This window comes from Arachis hypogaea, chromosome 15 (assembly GCF_003086295.3).
Source record: "Arachis hypogaea cultivar Tifrunner chromosome 15, arahy.Tifrunner.gnm2.J5K5, whole genome shotgun sequence".
Lineage (NCBI taxonomy): Eukaryota > Viridiplantae > Streptophyta > Magnoliopsida > Fabales > Fabaceae > Arachis > Arachis hypogaea.
This window is the reverse complement of record NC_092050.1, coordinates 152,279,140-152,300,175: the sequence shown is the minus strand read 5'-3', so window position 1 is coordinate 152,300,175 and position 21,036 is coordinate 152,279,140. Positions and strand designations below refer to the sequence as shown.

The window sequence follows — 21,036 nt, the reverse complement described above, 5'->3', positions numbered from 1 at the left end:
TCGATACTTATTTGCTAAATTATTAATTGAATGGTGTTGATTCATAAGATGATTGTAGGAAGAAATGCTTTGAGAGCGGGGAAAGTATATATGCCACGTTATCTATCATTGCAGATACGACTGATTAACGTAAAGTTGATGGATATTGTCACATATTTTATTATTTATTTATTTTTTAACAAAGGAAATTTAATCTATAACATCTCTGGAGTAGAAGCTAAGGGCCAAGGAAAAAAGAAGAAAAAAAAAAGCTATAATTTAGGAAGCAATGTCACATGAGTGCATGACACATAATTATTGATCGTGTATTATTGGTACGTAAAACTTTTGATTTAAAAGATATTAGTACATACGTATATATATATTTTAATGAAGATATATTTTAATTGTAGCAGATCCATGATGCTTTGAAGCATACACACATAACAAACATCAAGATAATATTCATTAGAAGCTTGACTCTAACCCGAAAAATATTTAAAAAAATTTGCAAGCTTACTCCTGAAATTTGCAAGAAACTATATAAGATAACGGGTAATGTTAGGTAGACAAAAAAAAACAGGCAGAATTTGTCTTATTTAGTATTAATTAATTATCGCAACAATTAAGAATACTAAATAAGACAAGTTATGGCTGTTTTTGGCTGATTTTCTTTGGTTACCAAATATTTTTGGTAAGGGAAAGTATGAAGAGCCAATGGAATATTTGTACAATGTGTACAATGGAGGTTTATGAAATATTAGAAATATAATCATTAGTATTACCTTTTTCCATCAGTTGAAGCTTTTGAAATGAGTGGTATCATGACATGGTATTAGAGCGCTAGATCTAAAAGGTCAAGAGTTCGATCATTTGTGAACCCCAAAATCAGTTTAAGTTTTTGGAAAGATGTTTATTATTCCTAGTACTCGAATAGTTATTCTAGATAGTATGAAGGTACAAATAGTCCATTGTCTCCCTAGCGAGATCCTTCCAGTAATTAATCATATGCTAAGTTAATTAAGTTAGTTCCTCACATATATTTTGGGAAAGGACAAACTACTAGTCTTTATACTTTTTTTTTTGTCTTTTTGAAAAGGAAGAACAAACTAAATTGTAGAAAATTTCAAAAAATAATAAAAGCTAATTTGTCTTTCTATTTGTCACTTTCTTTTTTTTTTTTATCTAAAGACTAGTTTGTGCAATACAAAATACACTACAATAGAACCGCTAATTTGCGGCGGTTTATTTAGGAATTTGTCGCCAAATGAAATTCTAACGGTTCCACAAGCGTTGACTATTAGGGGTGGAGATTTGATTTTACGGCAGTTCCAATGAACCACTGACACAACCATCGCTATTTTAGTCAGTAGATTTAAAACATTGCGACGATTTTGAAACCGCCACAAATTTATGTGGGTTTTTTTAAAAAAAATTGCGACGATTTTGAACCAACGCAATTTCATATAAGAGCTTAAAATAAAACCTGTCCAACTACAATAGTTTATACCATTTTTCTTTTCTATAACCTATTTTCTTTACATCATATTTATTAAACTTTAGATATTAACATAAAAAAAATACTAAATAAACAATATTAAACTCGTAGATAATTCCAAAACATTAACTAAAAAAATATTTATTTGTAAATTATTTACTCTAAAAATATTGAACAATACAAAATTACTATGCTAAGAAAATTCTATTAGATCCAAGAACCCTGCTATGAAATAGATAATAACAAGAAATCATATTTTTACACCTACAAAAGAATAGAAAAGGCCAAGTTCCACGCGCATGGAATTTGGAAATGTTAGAATTTTCATTCTAGCTTTTCAGTACTAAGAAATATTCTTATTTTATATCTCTAAACTGACCTTCACCCTTAATCCAAGTTGCAGTGATAGCTACAATGTTCCATGTTAGGCACAAGGCTAATCCTGAAAAATATCACTTTTTATGAATGGTCTTGGATTACATATTATCCTTACAACTTCATGGTGAAATGAATGATATAACATGACATATGAATAAATATAATAATATATATTACAGATACATTCTACAGTAAACCATGTCTTATCAAGCCATTATTTTACTTAAAGGAGGGAGAAAATATTTGTTCAAGCCTGACATGTTAATGATTTTGATTGCTCATAAAACTAGCTTATCAGTACCTAACCTCTCCACTTTGTTTTTTTTTATTTATTATAAATCATTAATTTCAAAAGATTTTGGGGGTAAAAGAATAAAATGTTCTATGTTGCCAGCAAAAGATGTAAAGTAATAGCTAAGGACAACAACTTTAAAAGAATTCCCCCTTTTCTTTGGGTGCAAAAAATATTTCTTTCATTTTCATTAAATTTTACATACAAAAAAATCCCTAGAACAGAATCTTCTTAAAGAATGGAAATGAGTAACAAGAAAAATAATAATAATAATAAATATGCATAAAACACCTTCAAATACTCTGGCAGAGAGGGAGAGAAAGAGAGGAGTAACATACCTAACAACGTAGTAAATGCAACGTATTGCAGTCTTTGAAGATGATTGAAATTTCATTAGCAATATCATGACGGATAATAGAAAAAAAGGTGGCCAATTTTTCTCCTCAATAACAATTCCGGTTGCAAAACAGAATCTAATACATGAAGCACAAAATTTGAATAGCAAAAGAAACATGGAGTTTTTAAAAAGGATAAAACATGGAATTTAATCCATTACCAAAAAATTCATCACTAAGTTTACAAAACAAGCAAACACAAGCCAAAACATTAAATACAAGATGCCTCATAGTTGCTTATTCCAGTAATTTAATCCAAATTAGCAAACATTAAAGTCTTCCAAAAATGGTGCCATAAAGAAAACGTATACCTTGAGCTCATGCAACTGTTTCTTCTTTTCTTCTCAGTTCCTATATTTTTGATACATCAAATGAAATAAGATGCACGCTAGTTCCCATGTTATCAGGTTATGGTTACCCATCATGGAAACTCCAAACTAAGTAAAACCATCAAACATCTAGGTATATACCTGTTCCCGTCTTCTTAATTCAGCCTCCTTAGATTGGAGTTTCTTCTCCTTCTTTTTCATATCCTAAATTTGAAATAGATTCACAAAAAAACAATCAATCCTAGAAACAATACACAAAATACACATATAAATGAAGCAGGAATTCAAGAACCTAAATACAAATCGTTGATGAATCAAGAGGTATATCATAGTCGCACCAAAGCCATAATTGTAATCAGCGGGTTCTGGCTTCAGAGGTGGAAGCCTTAAATTTGTGGCAGGGGCAACAATTCCAGGATTCTGACAATCGTCGAACAATAATACAGAGCATAAATTGGGAATTGTCAGTTCAGAATTCTACCCACAAGTAAAAGCATCTAACAATTACACTCTCCAAAAATAAAGTTTGTCAATAAGCTAGAGATTATATTTCATTCCAGCCAAAGATCAACCATACTATCATACAACTTTAACCTGCACATTTTCAAATTATAGTTTCTTTGCAGTCTCACAGACTAAATTATTATCATTAGCTTTCTAGTTGATACTGAAGACTAATTAGTTTAATATTTCTTTTCTTTCATTAAGAATGGTTTTTGAAAATCTCTTCAAAACCCTACCTCATATGGGATGATTACTTCATCTTAATTCAATTAAAAACATTAGTCACTATACCCAATTGTAAGGATAGCTTCATAATCCAAAACTAAAAATGGCCATGGATCGATGTCGCTTTTTTTCGAATCACTATCACATTAGCATACAAATAGATAGATAGATCATAGATATGTGAAGAAGCACAGACTTCAATGTAGAAGATAGAGCATAAAGAACATTGGCCTGAGTAGTTTAATCAACAAAAAGGAAAGGATCTAAATTCTGATTTCACTCACAGTTTCATTTTATATATATAAATAAATAACTATTGGTATGCGAAGTTCCTATCACTAACACAAAACAAAACAGTAAATTGATGCCAAATCAAGAAGAAAAGGATTAATGTAGACCAATTTGAATTATAAATCCAAAAAGAAAACAAAATAAAACTGAAAGAGGGGTTTTGTACATACTAGTAATATAAACAAAGAAGCTGATCGACGATGGACCCATGGCCACCGGCAACGGAAAGCACAATGCAGCTGGTACGATGGGCGGAAAGGAACAGCAGCAAGGATTTGCGCACGAAGGTGTGTTTCACGCCTTTGTCCCTTTTGTGTTCGAGTAAAATCACACAAATGCTGAGATAAAGAGCTTCAATCACAGAATAATCTAAGTTCATCCCATGACAGGGATGAAATTGCCACACAATGCTAAATGGAACTTTCAAATTATAGAAACAAAATCCAAATTCTATTTAAACTGTTCTCAATAAAATAATATTTAATTAAATTGAAGGCAAAATCTTCGATCTAAAATGGAAATGAATTGAATTAAAAAAAATAGGGAACATAGTGATAATATTTGGAAGGGGAAACTATAGCATCAAGAAGGGGAGAATAAGAATACATCAAAGACCTCAAAGCAGAGAGTGTCTCTTCTATTTTCTTCTACTTTGTTTAATTTTCTAAATCACAGTTTAGCTTAGCCTCCGGAATAAGTTTAGCTCACATAAGGAAAAGGAAGAACCTGTGATGCGTGGTGGAGGCGACGAGGGTGACAGGGACAGAGGTCAAAGAAAATAGTGGCAAATTCGAACCACACACAACGTATGAGGAGATGGCGCTCAGATATGGTTGAAGAGATGAAATAGAGGAGCATGTTGTCACAGATTGCAGAAGCAGCATTGATGAAGCTCGGGAAAGGAGGGTTATGATTAGCAGGGTTTGGGGGCTTTTTTTTGAAGGGGGAAAATAGGATAAAGGTGCATGTAACAAGGCTGACAGTAACAAAGGTTCATAAGACAGTAGAGGAAAATATGGCCACGAACAATGCAAGAGGACTTAAGGAGGAGAAACAAAGATGGTGATGGGAGCTTCTGAAAGAGAAAAAACAGAATCTTAATTGAGAGAGAAGAAACTGGTCGAACCATGAGGGTAAAGTTAAAAGCAAGTAGATTTAGCATGCATCGGCTCTTATTCCAACCGCCGACAAATTGGGAGTATAGCTGCTCTTTTTAACGCTGTCGCCAAACTGCGATCAAATAGCCACAAAACTGGCAGATAATAGCGCTTTCACTAACCGCCTTGAATTGGCCGTTGCTATCTGTCACATCTCTTGTAGTGATACGAAAGAAACTATTTTAAATATTTACTCTTTTAATTAATATTTACATGATTGATCAATAATATTTTTACTAAATCTCATCACTAGCTATTAGATTACCTTTTATAATCATAAAGTCTTTTGTGACAAAAAAATTTCTCTACATATTTGTTACATTACAAATAGAATCTTTAGGATTACTGATGAATTCAGTGACCGATTTTTTCAGTTGGTAATTAGCGACAAATTTAGACCAAGTAGTAATGAAAAAAATGAAAAATTTTAGCTACGAATAAAGTGTTAACCACAAAAACTGTTGCTATATCATATAATGCCATATGGTGGAAGCTTTAAAGCCATCTAGTTAGCGACATATTTGATACTAAACTGCCAAACTCAAACGATGTTTTGTAATATTTGTAGTAGCGACAAATCTATTTTAAAAACCAGTCGCTAATTAGTTGGTGCCCAAATGCTGTGTTTTCCTAAAAATTAGTAACGAAAATCTAAATTTCCATCACTAAAAATCCATGGCTAATGCGGTTAAAAGATTTTTAAGAAATCTAATTCAAATTAATAACTTGGGATTTATTTTATTAATTTAGGAACTGTCATATTCTACTTTGGCCTATTAAAGACAGTTAAATCTAATTTATTATAAATTTAATTTGTTTTATTTATTATAATAGTGATTATTTCGTTAATAACTTTATGTTTTATAAAATGATTTTTTGTTACATAATTAAAGGATTAAATTTTTGTAATAAATTAAATATTTGCTTTGCTTCAAAATTGAAATTCAGAAAGATCCTTTTATTCTTATTGCCAGTATTTGTTTTCCCTTATTAACTCTAGCCTTTGTAATTGTGAGTTATGTCATAAAATGATTTATTTTAAAATATTAAACTAATTATATATAGGATATCTCTAATAAGTTGTAACTACTTGCTTGTGTATATAATTCTTTTCTACTAAAGCATATATACAAATTAAATCCATACTTATAAAACTATGTTGTGGTAATCGTTATAGACTTGATGTCATTGAAAATTCAGTACAAAAGGGGTTGAAATCGATTGTTTATTACGTGTATACCGAGAGATATTAGGCATCATCATTATTAATATTTAGTGTGTACGATAAAACTTTGAAGCCAAGTAACAATAATAACCTCGTAATAAGTTAATAACTGAATTCATCAGTAGCCTTTACGTACTCAATTAATAAAAAAAACAAAATTGAAAAAAAAAATCAGCAGCCTTAGCAAGTGACAAATTAAGTTGATGATTATATTGTTGGTCAACGAAAAGATTATTATAGTAACTAGTAAGTGCATGCCGGCGTGAACGTAATGTCTCGGTCACGGATTAGTAGTACTGTTAGGATTTTTTATTCACTTAAAATAAAATAAAATAAAAAATAGTTTTTTTTTTTTTTTTAAATTTTTCATAGTATTTTTTAGATTCGTCACATATCGTTTAAACTCTATTTAAAAATTTATCGTCAATTGATTGTTACATGCAAAAGGCAAAATTCAAACTCTTAATATTTGTTCTGCAAATTAGTGAACTATCTACTAGATCAACAAAAAATAGTTTAAAAAATATTTATTATTTATTTTTTTGCAAATCACATCATTGATGATAAGTATATGTTTCAATTAATTAGAATTTGAAAAAAAAAAGTTAGTATTATATTCAAATATTGATTGTTATAGTTTAGGATAGGGATAAGTACTTTTTTCGTCCCCAAGGTCTGGGGTCAAAATCGATTTCGTCCCTAGCCTTTTTTTTTTTGTTAAAATCATCCTCAACGTTTAAAAACGCTTTAAAATCGTCCTTTTCTATTTTTTTGGACCAAATTACCCTCATCATCATCATTCTCCACCTCTTCACCACCACCACCACCACTCTCTCACCCTTCCGGTAACCCCCACCCCCCACCCCCTCATTCCTCACCACCCCTCACCCTCCACTCCTCACTGCCTCCCCTCACCGCCTCACCTCACCCCCCACCCCTCACTGCCTCCCCCTCACCCCCTCACCTCATCCCCCACCCTCACCGTAACCCCCCCACCTCACCCCTCACTCTCACCCTCCACTCCTCACTGCCTCCCCTCACCGCCTCACCTCACCCCCCACCCCTCACTGCCTCCCCCTCACCCCCCTCACCTCATCCCCCACCCTCACCGTAACCCCCCTCACCTCACCCCCCACCCCTCACCCCCTCACCTCACCCCCCACCCTCACCGTACCCCCTCACCCCCCTCACCGTAACTCCCTCCTCCCACCCCTCACTCCACTCGGTCATCATCATCATCATCATCATCAACATCATCAGATTTCATCAACAACAACAAATTTCATCAAAAATTTAGAAGTTTAAATTTTACCAACAACAAATTTCATCAACAACAACAAATTTCATCAAAAATCACAGAAGAAGAAGAAAAGAATAAGAAGCAGCAGAAGGCAGAAAGCAAAAACAGAAAAACAGGGGCGGCGGGGGCTGGACGCGGGGCGGCGACGAGGGGCTGGACGCGGGGCGGCGGCGTGGGGCTGGACGCGGGGGCGGCGGCGTGGGTCTGGACACGAGGCGGCTGCGGGTTGGGGGTGATGGAGGGTGGGTGTAGGAGGAAAGGAAAATTGTGTGTGGGGGGGGGAGGAGAGAAACGAAGAGATCTGATGGGGGTGGGGGGGTGAGGGTGGATTTTTTTTTAATTTTTATTAATAGTTAAGGGTAATTTGGTCCAAAAAAAATAGAAAAGGACGATTTTAAATCGTTTTTAAACGTTGAGGATGATTTTAACAAAAAAAAAAAGGCTAGGGACGAAATCGATTTTGACCCCAGACCTTGGGGACGAAAAAAGTACTTATCCCTTTAGGATATTATAAGACCATTATTCCAATAGTTATATATTAGGAGTTGTTAGCACTATCTAAACATTATAAGTTAGTAACCAATTTAAAAAATTTAAATAATGTGATTAAATAATAAAGAGGTAAGAAATAAAAAATTTAAAAAATAATAGCTTTATAAAGAGCTAGGTAAAATAATTATAAAAAAGAGGAAAAGGTGATAAATATGCATGAGTCCATTGTAAATCAACTTATAAAAATTTGTTTATTATTGTTAGTCGAAAAATGTTTTTGACTAGGACAAGCTGATTCAAAATTTCGAAAGAAGGATTAGGGTGAGAATAAAAAATGACACGTGTGCAGGTATTTATTGGAAGTTATTTTGCATGTATTCGATTTAGTCACCTTTGTAAATTGAATGAGAATTCAGTTGAGGAATCGAATAGGAACTCGATCGGACAGTTATGTTATGGCGAGAAGTTGAAGGTTTTCACCATGTGATGAATTTATGGGTAACGTTTATTAGTAAGAGAGTATAAACGGTTATCAGAGAGTGTGCATACGAGACATCATCATGCCATTAATGATCGGTTATAGAAGTAGGTTATAAATATTAGAAAGTTATAGGAAATGAGGGTTGGAACTTTCTTTCAGAAATTACTTACACACACTCGCATCCGAGAGACTTTCTGAGTCTGCTTCGAGTCAAATTTCTGTAGGGTTCCTTCCACATGTTTTTACTTTCCATTTACATTTCAAGCAAATTTATCTTTTAAGCACATTTATGTTTCTAGCAACATTTATTTTACTTGTTCAATTTTTACTTTTCGAATCCACTTTATATTCCATTCTCTTTAATTTTCATGCTTAAAGTCCTTTGACCCGGTCGAAGACACCTTTACTGTTTTTTTTTTAAATTTCAACGCAACCCTTTTCGATTTCAGTCAATTTAATTTTCGAATGCTTTGTTTTTCACTTCTTTTATCCTTTTACAAATTTTAATTTACTTTTATTTCGTTACTCGTCTAATTGAAGACACTTTGATGCACTTATAGAAAATTTGTACCTACAAAAGAGGAGTAAGTTTCGCTCTCAGACCATTAGATATCGAACTACCTTCGATTTGCAAAAAAATCGACAAAACAATTATATCAAGTATTCTAACTTCTAAGTCGTGAGTTGTCAACTAAACCACCACTTGATATATATATATAGTGTTATGTCAATTTAAAATAGAGAAAAAATAAATATAATAACGAATAGAAAAAATAGCATCAATAATTGGACATCCCTCTTCCTATTGTATGTTGCATGCATGCAATCAAGTTCCATTTCCTTATAAATACAGCATCAATTTCCTTCTTCTGAATATATGAAAAACATACACACACACACAAAATATTCGTTGTTCTGTATATAATTATATATCTATATATTTAAAAAATGAAGTGGCCGGTTGTGAACCAATTCAACTTTGCGTTGATTATTATTGCAACAATAGTGTTTTCAGCCTTTTCTTCAAGCTGTAGTGATGAACATTCATCAGCTGCACCTAACAACTCTGATCCTACCACTTTTAATGTCTTAGACTATGGTGCCAAAGGTGATGCTCATGCAGATGACACTAAGGTAATTAATAAAATTATTTTTGTATCGAATGTTATTATATGTTCCTCATTAAATTTCATGAGTTTTTAGAATAAAAATATTTTTTATGACGGCTTAATAAATGAAATTTAATAAATGAAATTTAATAAAATTATTAATAAACCTTTTTCAATACTTGTTTGAGAAAAAAATTTTTCTATCTATTAATATTCTTTATTATAAAGTTAACCGACATTTCTATTGTAATACCTGGTCTTGTTTAATTTGTAGCGATTGTTTTGGTTACAAAAAAATATTTAATGCTATTAGTATTATAATACAAGGGAGAGAAGAATTAGCGACTTTTTTTTTTTAGAATTTTACGGTGGTTTTAAACTAAAATCGTCGCAAAATGGACTACTATACCAGTCATTTAGGAATTGTCATTTTTTAACGCGTGAAAATTAAAATTTTTATGGTAGTTTTTAGCGATTACCGCCGTAATATTAAAATATTCTATCCGTTTGTAAATAATTGAAGATAATAAATAATTGAATAATCATTAAGAATATATGTAAAAAAATATTTTAAACATGTTAAAAATTAAAGGGAGAACTATTGTATTTTTTTAGATTAATATCTTTTCATATATAGTTCTAGTTTGTCTTTCCTAGTACATGTATATAATTATAATTTCAAATTATAAATATATTCATGCAAAACATATCCTTAATCATATATGTTTGCCATCACTACTAAAATTTTGCAGAACAAATTATTTAAAAAATTGCAAAAAAGTCTCATTGATTAAATAGAACTAATTACAAGATTTAGTTACACATGATAAAATTACTAATATAATTAAAAAAGTCTTTATAATAAAAAAATATAATATAAAGTTTAAATTTTTAATATATTTATTGTGTATGTATTAAAATAAAATATTTAAAATTTTTTATTGTTAACAACTTTAACTTGTGTATTTAAGACATATATTAGCTAAATCTTTAATTATATAATGTTCTATTGTATGTATTATAACATATATTTGTTATCAATCCTCTAAAATAAAATTATTTTTTAATTTATGGTTAGTTACAAAAATATTTCAATGTTAATTAAACATAATGACTAATTTCTTGTTATCTTATAAGTCTCTTGATTTAAAACACAATTGATCTGAAATTTTAAAACTTTTTCATACTCAAGAGGAGAATTGAATCATCATCAATGCCTGATTAGACTAATAATAGCATCAGTCAACGGGTTAAAATTATATTGTTTAAATACTAAATTTTGTTTAATTTACAAATAAAACTTCTCATATATTATAAACCATATATTAAGTGTGGCATAGTTATTCTATTAACTATCAATCAACTTGGTATTATTACCACTCCAAAAAAAAAAAGGCCTTTGAAGATGCATGGGAAGCAGCTTGCAAGATAGATTCCTCAACAATGGTTGTTCCTTCTGGCAAAGTGTTCTTGATCAAACCAATATCCTTTGCAGGCCCTAATTGTAGACAAAACATTGTTTTTCAGGTGATGATTGATGATGATGATGACTTAATTTATTACTTTTTTCTGTTGTTACAAATGTTCAAGGTGAAAACTTATATGCAGTTGTCTTTATCAAGTTGATATTTAATTAAAAACCGTTAAATAATTGGCAAATTTGACTAAATTACAGTCTAATAATTTTTAACTATCAACTTCATATGAAGACAACTGCATGCGAACACATTGTTTAAATCCTTGTATTAATTTTATCATATATGTAACCCATGCATATTTAATAATATTTCTTTCTTTTTTTTCTAATAAAAAAATAATGAAGTTGGATGGGAAAATCATTGCGCCCACAGACCCTAAATCTTGGGGCTCAGGGAGCTTGAAATGGATTGAGTTCACAAAGCTTAATAAGATTACAATAAAGGGTAAAGGTGTCATTGATGGTCAAGGTTCAGTTTGGTGGAATAATAATAATGATGATGATTCATCCGTAGAAGAATCAACCACATCTCCTTTTTCGGTAAATAATATCTTAGCATTTTTGTGTTTTCTGTTTTTATTTTTACTAAAAAACATATACATTTTTTATATATTTGTATAAATTTATAAACTAATCAAAATTCAAGAGAAAAAAAGGGTTTCAACTATATATTGGAACCAAGTTGTAAAATCACATTTTTTAATAGTTAAAAACAAATCCACCCTAAATATAATAATATGTCAATGGTTAATGTGTAAAAAATTAAAAGAAGAAAAACCCTGTCATATATCCTTGTTCAAATTATTACTTCACATATAGAGTAATAATATAAATATGAGTTCTTTAATTGATTTCTAGAAATAAGTTTTTTTATTTTTATAATAATAATAACTCCCCTCCTTTTAAAATGTCTTTATCTTTCTTTCAGTTTTAGTACTTTTTAGTGAATATTATATTAATAATCGCACAATTATGTCAAATAGGTGCTTCCAAGCAGTGGAAAATTACCAAGCACTAAACCAACGGTAAGTATTGCACTTACAATAATGAACCTTTTTTTTTTAATGGAACAAAAATCCTCATAATGTATGTCTTCTATTTCTTTATATATAATAATAACGGAGGCAGCTAGAGTATATATATTATTATAGAGTTTGTTGCAAGTATTACGAGGAATGCTAGGACCAGCAACTTTTGTGATTTGTAACTATTAAATAACTATTAATAATAGTTTTAATGGTGTGAGATTTTATTCAATGACTCATTTTTTTTTGCTGGTTATATACTGGCCAGAATTCAACAAAATTGCTGGCCCCTAAATTTTTTCTTATTTTAATTGGGGTTAGTTATGAGGTTATTATTATAGAAGTTCATTGCATTTTTTATATTATTCTCTTATTTTTAAATTAATTTAGGCTGATAGAGTGATTAGTTCATTCAAATATTCTTAAAAAAATTGAGAGTTCCAATTCTATTTCGTACATATAACAACCTATTTTTCAATAATAAACTCTTAAATAGAGTTTAAATCCGCAATAAATTAGTCCTCAATAAATAAGTTTGTATTTAATCTATTATATTTATCTTTCTTTCTATTTATTATTTTCAACACATGGATGCAGGCACTTAGATTCTATGGAAGCGATGGTGTAACAGTGACAGGCATAACAATTCAGAATAGTCAACAAATGCATCTAAAGTTTGATTCATGCACAAATGTTCAAGTTTTTGATATCAAAATTTCATCACCTGCTGATAGCCCCAACACAGATGGAATCCACTTGCAAGAATCCCAGAATGTGGTCCTCCATAGCAGTACACTTGTTTGCGGTAATTTTCATGCATTCAAATATTTTAAAGTGTATATACTATTTAAAATTGAGTAATTTTAGGTAATCAATTTTTTTTGGCCAATATTAACTAAGTTTTTAAATTAATTTATTTATCTTAAATTGACTAATTAAAAATTAATTTTTTTTATGTATTTTTTTTTTTTAAATTTGGGTAAAATCTCTAGCATCTTTTATATCTTTTCGTGATGAGGATAATTCTAAATATTTTTATCTAGGTTCTTATCTCAAAAATAATAATTTTTATTTTTATTTTAAATTATTAATTATTTTGTTTTTCATAGTTCAAAACTGCATTATTTTACTCTCTAAAGTACTCAATAACAAGAACTTTAGAAAAGGCATATTCAATTTTCAGTTTTTCATCATGATCCTAATAATAAATTAAATGTGTTATTACAATATAGTTAACTATATTTCAGGAGATGATTGTGTGTCTATACAAACCGGATGTTCCAACATATTCATACAAGACCTCAATTGTGGACCAAGTCATGGTATCAGCATTGGAGGCCTAGGAAAGGATAACACCAAAGCCTTTGTTTCAAATGTCACTGTCCAAAATATTAATATCCAAAATTCCCTAACTGCTGTCAGAATCAAGTCATGGCAGGTATCTATTAATTAATTAATTAATTACCATATACGTACATATATACATAGCTCACTATAGAATGACTATATTACGAAAATCATGATATTTTAAAAAATATTATTAAAATTAAAATAATGTTTTTTTATTATTAAATAATATTTTTTTAAAAATATTACTTAAAAATATTACTAAAATATAAAAGAAATATAACTTTAATTTTAATAATACGAAAAAAGGACAAATAGGTCCCTGACTTTTTGCTTTGCGGAAATTTTTTTCCCTGACCATTGAAAAATACTTTTAAGTTCCTGACCTTCACAAAATTTGGACGGATCAATCCCTGATGGAAGCATTTGGACGGATCAGTCCCTGACGGAGGCATTTGGATGAAGGAATTAATCCGTCCAAATTTTGTGAAGGTCAGAAACTTAAAAATATTTTTTAATAGTCAGAGACAAAAATATCTGCGGGGCAAAATGTCAGGACCTATTTGTCCTTTTCTTTAATAATATTTATATAATCACTGTAATAACTGTAACACATTCATACTAAAATCTACGTACCTACATACATACCCTAGCTTAGTTAATTGAGTGTATATTATTTAACCGAATTTGTTGCATGAAAACCACATACATATATATGCAGGGAGGATCTGGGTCATGCAAAAATGTAATGTTTTCCAACATCCAAGTTTCCGATGCTGAGACTCCTATAATAATTGATCAATACTATTGTGACAACAGCAAGTGCAAGAATTCCACGTCAGCAGTGGCAGTATCAGCAATAAACTATGTTAATATCAAAGGAACATACACAAAGGAACCTGTCCGTTTTGCATGCAGTGATAGCGTACCTTGTAGTGGCCTAACACTTGATACCATAAGCTTGGAACCTAGTAAAGGGGTTAAGGATAGTGCTCCATTCTGTTGGAAAGCATCTGGCAAATTGAACACCAAAACGGTACCTCCAATTACTTGTCTACAGCAGAGTAGCAACACATTCAAATTGGGGATTCATATGTTAACCAGCAAGGGTTTTAATTTTCTTAGAGAATTATTATAAAATAATTACTCGTATGAAGATTCGTTTTTATGTGAAGATGATAGTCGATGAGAATGGTTTTACATTTATTTTCATCAAGTTTAAATTCATATTTTTAAATAATTTTGTGTATTATGCTCTTTTGGTATATATACTTTGTTACTTCTCTGTTGAATAAATTTTAACACGGTTTATATATATATATATATATATATATATAGTTTCATTTATTTTTAATATATATTCTATATTAATAGTTAATTTTAATATAAATCTAACATAGTGGTATTTATAATATGCATCTTCTTACTCTGGAGTTATCAACAAGTACCTTTAAAACAATTGTTAAGGGTGTTTAAATTAGAAGTTATTATTAATATTATTTGTAATAAATACACTATTAAACCATTGTAAACTTTAGACTTTAGATTTTCAATAAATTTCTTATAAAAAATACAATAAAATACTTTATATTAGACACCTTAATAAATACTCTCGTAAAACTTTCTTTATTTTTATGTATCACAAATAATTCTTATTGTCCATTGACAAAGAAACAATTTCTAGTCCTCATTTCTTTCTAAAAACTATTTTGTGGATATCAAATTATAAAAATTGTTGACCAAAAAATAGAAAAGGCTTAATTCACTCTCCACCTTAGTTTTCACTCCTCCAATTTTTTCCCCAAAAAAGGAATATCATGGATAATAGACCTTTCACTTTTAAACCAAACCGGCCCAACCCCAAAGAAAAGATTTTTGTGAATTTTTAGTTAAATAACACAACATATACGAACGTTTCTTTTTATAAAAAAAAAAAAAGGAAAAGAAAGAGAGATAGAGAATCAATACTTCGAATCGAATAAATAAATTTGAGTTGGTCGAGTGGTCAATTTATTCGTTCTCTTAATTAAATGTCGAAAGTTCGAATTTTGTGTTGTACATGTAGCGATTTATTGACTAGTAATAAACCCTTAAAATGTAGAGATTTATTGGTTAATAGCAGACCTTAAATAGAATTTAGATTAAAAAAAAAATCCCTTAATCCAAAAAGAAAATTAAAAAAAAAGAATCAATACGACGGCGTATTTCGGGCAATTGTGATTCACTCAATTAAATAGCGGTTTTAAAGAGAAATTCTCTCTCTTTCTCGTTGTGTGTTTTTCCGTATCTCGAATCGCTCTTCTCTGCAACGCCAAAAGCTCCTTCGAAAACCTCGACTACGAGAAGAGGTAACTAACAATCCAAATCCAATCGATCCTCCTCCGATTTTCAATTACTTTTATTCCTTTCTCATATCTATACTCAAATTCATATCATAATTTAAAACAGAAAAGCACAAACAGCGATTTGAATTTCTGATCCATTCTTTTTTTATGGATCTATGTGGAATTAGTTGATTTGATGAGAGTGAAATTTTGATTTTGATCTGAGTTTCAGTGATTGAAGCTTTGAAGGGATGGGGTTGACGTTCACGAAGCTGTTCAGCAGGCTCTTCGCGAAGAAGGAGATGAGGATTCTGATGGTTGGTCTTGATGCCGCTGGTAAGACTACAATCCTCTACAAGCTCAAGCTCGGAGAGATCGTCACCACTATCCCCACCATTGGTCAGTATTCTCCTTTCACGTTGTTTGATCTATGTAGCCGATCCCGCCTTTGTTGTTGTTCTTTGTGTGTTTCTGCATCGAATGTTATAGATAGAGAAAGTTAGGGCTTTAAGAGAAATGATCATAAAATTTCTACAAATTGAAAATCTTGCTCACATCTATTAAATAGGTCATGGATATTGTACAAATTACAACACATGCTGTTGTTCGAGTGGAATTTTGAAGTAGGTTAGGAGAATTATTGTTAGGCTTAGCATTAGGGGAGGCTATATCAATATTCAATACTTGTGCAGGAATAAGTTATGTCTCATACTAGATCCATCATCCATCTGGCATGAAAGTGGAAACTTATTAGTTGAGATGAATACATGTGCTTAAGCTAAAGTACCTTATAAAAGATCTGGCCTCTGTGGATTTCTGATTAAAATTTGCAAAAGATTATTTACATTTTCCTGATGTATGGGGAAAAAAATGAACTGTTTGATTAACATTATGGTAGACATTGTTGTATTATGTTTGTTAAAGCAGTATTTGCTCTTGGTAGATAACTAAGGTTGCCAATGTTAGGCTCAAATATATAAGCCTAAAGTAATTGGGACTCATTTCTTTTCTCTCTCTGCAGGATTTAATGTTGAGACCGTGGAGTACAAGAACATCAGCTTCACTGTGTGGGATGTTGGTGGTCAGGACAAGGTATAATGGCTTTCCTTGTCTACTTACCATTTAGGCTTCTTAGTTCCCTCTGGTGGCAGAGAGCTTATTGAAGTTATGTGTTTATGATTTGGAATCATAAACCGTCTTTGAGCCTCTGTTTGATTGTTGAAGAAAATTGAGGATTCTATGCCAATTTGAAGCTGGTTTCTCTGTTTCTTATCAAGGTTTGGTCTGGGTGGAAGTGTATTGCTTCTTTATTATTTTGGTAATGCGTATTGGGGTTTTAAGCATGGGTATGTGTAATTTGCATGTTTTAAGCCTGTAACTGTTATTGAGTGACAAGGTGAAGAATAAAAATCAAAATGGAAGGGGAGTGCGTCATGGTCATTCATGTTGTGATTGCTTTAGTTCCACACGTTGCTTAAGCATATCAGTCTACTAAGATGATGTATGCATTTTTCAGCTGATGGTGAATATTTATCTTTCCAGCAAGTTTTATACATTAATTATGGTTGTGGAATGTTTGCCTAGTGTTATAGTACCAATTTGGAACAGTTTTAACCATGATAGGCATTATATGATTGTTGAATAATATTATTTTCTGTCTGTAGATCCGTCCATTGTGGAGGCACTACTTCCAGAACACTCAGGGTCTTATTTTTGTGGTTGATAGCAATGACAGAGATCGAGTAGTTGAAGCAAGGGATGAGTTGCACCGGATGTTGAATGAGGTATATGGTTTTGATAGCTATGGTTTTGGTGCCATTACTCAATATTATCCTTTTTATCTATTTATTTACTCAACATTATCCTTTGTTATCTATTTTTTCCAATTGTCCTTTATAACCCTTGCAACTGATGTGGAATGGGGTATATGGTTTTATGGCCTTTAAAGCTTGTCACACACATATACAGACAAAACAGACATTCTTTATCGGAATATTTTGTCACTTGTTAAACTTTGTCCTGGAAATGATTTTTTTGGGGGAATTTATAACATTGATGTGTGAATCTGGTTGTTTTTGTTTCAGGATGAACTGAGGGATGCTGTTTTACTTGTTTTTGCCAACAAACAAGATCTTCCTAATGCAATGAATGCTGCTGAAATTACTGACAAGCTTGGACTTCATTCACTCCGCCAACGCCACTGGTATTGAGATCTTACATTTTCCATTTAAATCAAATGTGTAATTCCAAGGAGTCACAATTGCAATTCTTACAATCTTTGTTATTTTGTCGGTGTAAGGTGTTTGACTCAGCTCAAACCCTCAAACTGTTGTCTTAGAATTAAGATTTTGCTATAAACTACTCATTCTCATGCAATGACATTATTCATTTCAGGTACATCCAGAGCACTTGTGCAACCTCTGGAGAGGGTCTCTATGAGGGTTTGGACTGGCTTTCCAACAACATCGCAAGCAAGGTAAGTCACATTGCTATAGTGTAATCTTATTAAGAGCATGATGCATTTTTTGTTAACGGCATATATCAATAGAATTATTCGGTATTCTCTTGGAAGTTTGTGCTGTAATTGCTTTAGCAGTAAACTCTCTTATAGATAGTTCATAACATGATGAGTGATGACTGCTACTCTTATCCGTTAATTTTTGTAGGCATGAGACTTGAAAAATTTTGGTGTGGTCTGGTAATTCCACGCTTGTGTGGCGGTTCTTGGAGAAGGATGGTGTTTACCTTTCAAGTGAATGGATGTAATAGCAGAATGTTTTGTTAGAAATATTATCCACTTCACTCTGTAACTTGGGTTTGTACCTTGTATGATTGCTTAAATTAGCTAATACTTTTAGCTATAATTGGAACACTTGCAATCTCATTTGGCTACCACCTTTCATCGTCTTTTCATTTGTTAGTTTGATTATCAGTTGCTTATTTCTGTGTTCTTGTTGTTTTGCTGGCCAAAAATAGGATGCTTTAAATGCTCTCGTATTGGGTCAACATCATAGATTAGAGAAAGCCGAGTCGCATCCAATGTTATCTTAGAGTGGCAATTTCATTCTTTATATAACTTTTATAAACAAAAGCAATTAGATGAATTGTCATTTCATTCGGGTATCAATACTTCACAAATTGACAAATATCTCATATAAAACCCGTCTCTCTTACCAACATAACACACTCTTGAATTGAGTCATCCACGTATGTTCATCTTTCTTTTCCTTCTCTTTTTTCCTTCTTTGCCAACGCCGCCTTATACTCCAACCATACTCCATCTCTCTCATCAAAGTACGGTGGATGATTATCCGTCTCGGAAAGAGATGGTAAGGGGAAGACAGTATTATGGTGTGCTCTTGTTTGAAAATAGCATAATTATCAAATGTCTCTCTTGAAAATTGATATTTTAAAAGAAAAATTTTCTGTTGACAGTATTAATCAACACTTTTTTTTTTTGTTTTACATTTAAATTAACACTAACTAATTTTCTCATTTTTATATATTAAAAGTATTCGTTTCCTAACATTTTCCATCTCTGTGTACGATGGAATCATGGAAATGAGTTGGAAAATGTTCATTTGAAACTTAAAAAGGAGCTAACAACAAACAATTATAAGGGAAGAGAGTGGCAAAAACAATTCCTGTTAGCTGTTATAATTGAGACAATCGCGATTCTTTCACTACTTTTGTGGAAGAAGGCAGTAGATTCACTCGATTGTCTCAATTATTCTTTTTTAAAAAATGCTATTTTGGCAATCAGATACTACAATTTCACTTTATAACATTAGTCATTCGAACATGCATGTAAGTTAGTCATTTAACACATTACTTTAGAAAGTTTGTAATATTAATAAGTAAAAGTCTGTAAATTATTTCATAGAGCCTCTTCCATTCAAATTTACACAAACCCATATAAAATTTTTTATCTTGACGACCGTACAAACTTACACAAGATAAGCCTTAGGCTGAACTTGTCGAAGTAAATTACAAAACTCTATTGTCAAAATATCATTTTCCATTGTTTAAATAGCATAGCTGATTCACAAAACTATATAATATCCAACATTTACATCACTAATAGAATTACATAAAAATCAATCCTAGTTTTTCACTTGCTCCTATTCTTATGTTTCGACCTACCCCACGGACACATACTTTGTTTTCCAGGTCCACATTTCGCCACTTATTTCTTTCTCCTAACCCTTGTTCCCTATTGTTACAAAACAGTACTTCATAATATTTTCAAGCGTGAGTGCCTAACTTTTCATTCATATCCCCTTAGCCTTAAGATTACTATTACTTCGAATAGAAAACTAATCTTATTGTTTTTTTTTTTTTTTTATTTATCTATGGTATCCCTCAATCTGGTAGACCAATGACTAATCCGTCGCAAATCGGAACTCTATTTAATAATTTTTCGTTAACCAATAAATTGTTGCATGCACAAGGCAGAACCTCCAATACTTGTTTAAATGGATTAGTGAACTAACAATTAGATCAACTCAAGTTAGTTAAATTAAGCTTATTGTTAATATACTTTATGCATGCAATATTATGCATTTTAGTAGCTAGTGATCATTCGTATACAAAGTATATTAAAAGATTCATATTTCTCAAATATATAATCTTAAAATAGTTTATAAGTAGTGTGAGATAACTCTCACCACTTGAACCACCTTTTGGAGTCAATCGAATTAAGTTCACTCAATCTTAATTCTAATAAAGTTGTTTTGTTAATTATTTTACATCCCTAGAAAATAAATAATTATAAAGTAATGATGTATTTGAACCATCAACCGGTTTTGTAATGTAATATAAGAAGAAGGGAAATTAAGATAAGCAATTGTAGTCAAAATTGAAATAAAATTTAACCCATCTTAGTGGCCCCAAAATATGATTTCGGTTCTATCAAAAATCGAATTTGAACCTTAAATTTATGTTATATATGCTATTCAAATATCTTAATTTATCAGTGAACTTTTTTTGGCTGAAGTATTTTTTTTTCTTTTTAATTAAAATAAAAAATAGTCTTGAATAATCCCCTTCTCAATAATGAGAAGAAAGTTCAATTTAAATAATTTCAAATAAAATCTTCTGTATGTATATATCTGATTTTTTTTTAAAAAAAAAATTGATTCTATATATAAATTAAACTAAACACATGAATCTACACTATGAAACACTAATTAGTGCTATCACTACAAA

General features: G+C 31.1%; 2 protein-coding genes and 1 long non-coding RNA gene across 6 annotated transcripts; 2 read left to right on the top strand and 1 right to left on the bottom strand.

The window, feature by feature from the left end:
* Positions 1-1,595: 1,595 nt before the first annotated feature.
* LOC112751397 (uncharacterized) lies at positions 1,596-5,060 on the bottom strand. Of its 4 annotated transcripts, XR_003176379.3 has the most exons (6): positions 4,618-5,060; positions 4,062-4,229; positions 3,210-3,291; positions 3,013-3,075; positions 2,854-2,893; positions 1,596-1,919 (listed from the first exon to the last, which is right to left on the bottom strand). It is a non-coding gene; the product is annotated as an uncharacterized lncRNA (long non-coding RNA). The 4 variants fall into 4 exon arrangements; XR_011873084.1 differs by having other exon boundaries at positions 2,854-3,075; XR_003176377.3 differs by lacking the exon at positions 1,596-1,919 and having other exon boundaries at positions 2,128-2,893.
* A 4,363-nt stretch (positions 5,061-9,423) lies between these two features.
* Positions 9,424-14,819, top strand: LOC112747250 (polygalacturonase At1g48100-like). Its single transcript, XM_072218433.1, has 7 exons — positions 9,424-9,680; positions 11,051-11,182; positions 11,478-11,672; positions 12,116-12,157; positions 12,755-12,962; positions 13,405-13,595; positions 14,226-14,819. Exons 1-7 carry the CDS (start codon positions 9,495-9,497, stop codon positions 14,640-14,642), a joined length of 1,371 nt encoding a protein of 456 aa, XP_072074534.1. The 5' UTR covers positions 9,424-9,494; the 3' UTR covers positions 14,643-14,819.
* An 878-nt stretch (positions 14,820-15,697) lies between these two features.
* On the top strand, positions 15,698-18,735 carry LOC112751396 (ADP-ribosylation factor 1). Its single transcript, XM_025800522.3, has 7 exons — positions 15,698-15,852; positions 16,061-16,227; positions 16,850-16,920; positions 17,493-17,612; positions 17,913-18,031; positions 18,223-18,304; positions 18,495-18,735. Exons 2-7 carry the CDS (start codon positions 16,080-16,082, stop codon positions 18,498-18,500), a joined length of 546 nt encoding a protein of 181 aa, XP_025656307.1. The 5' UTR covers positions 15,698-15,852; positions 16,061-16,079; the 3' UTR covers positions 18,501-18,735.
* Positions 18,736-21,036: the final 2,301 nt, after the last annotated feature.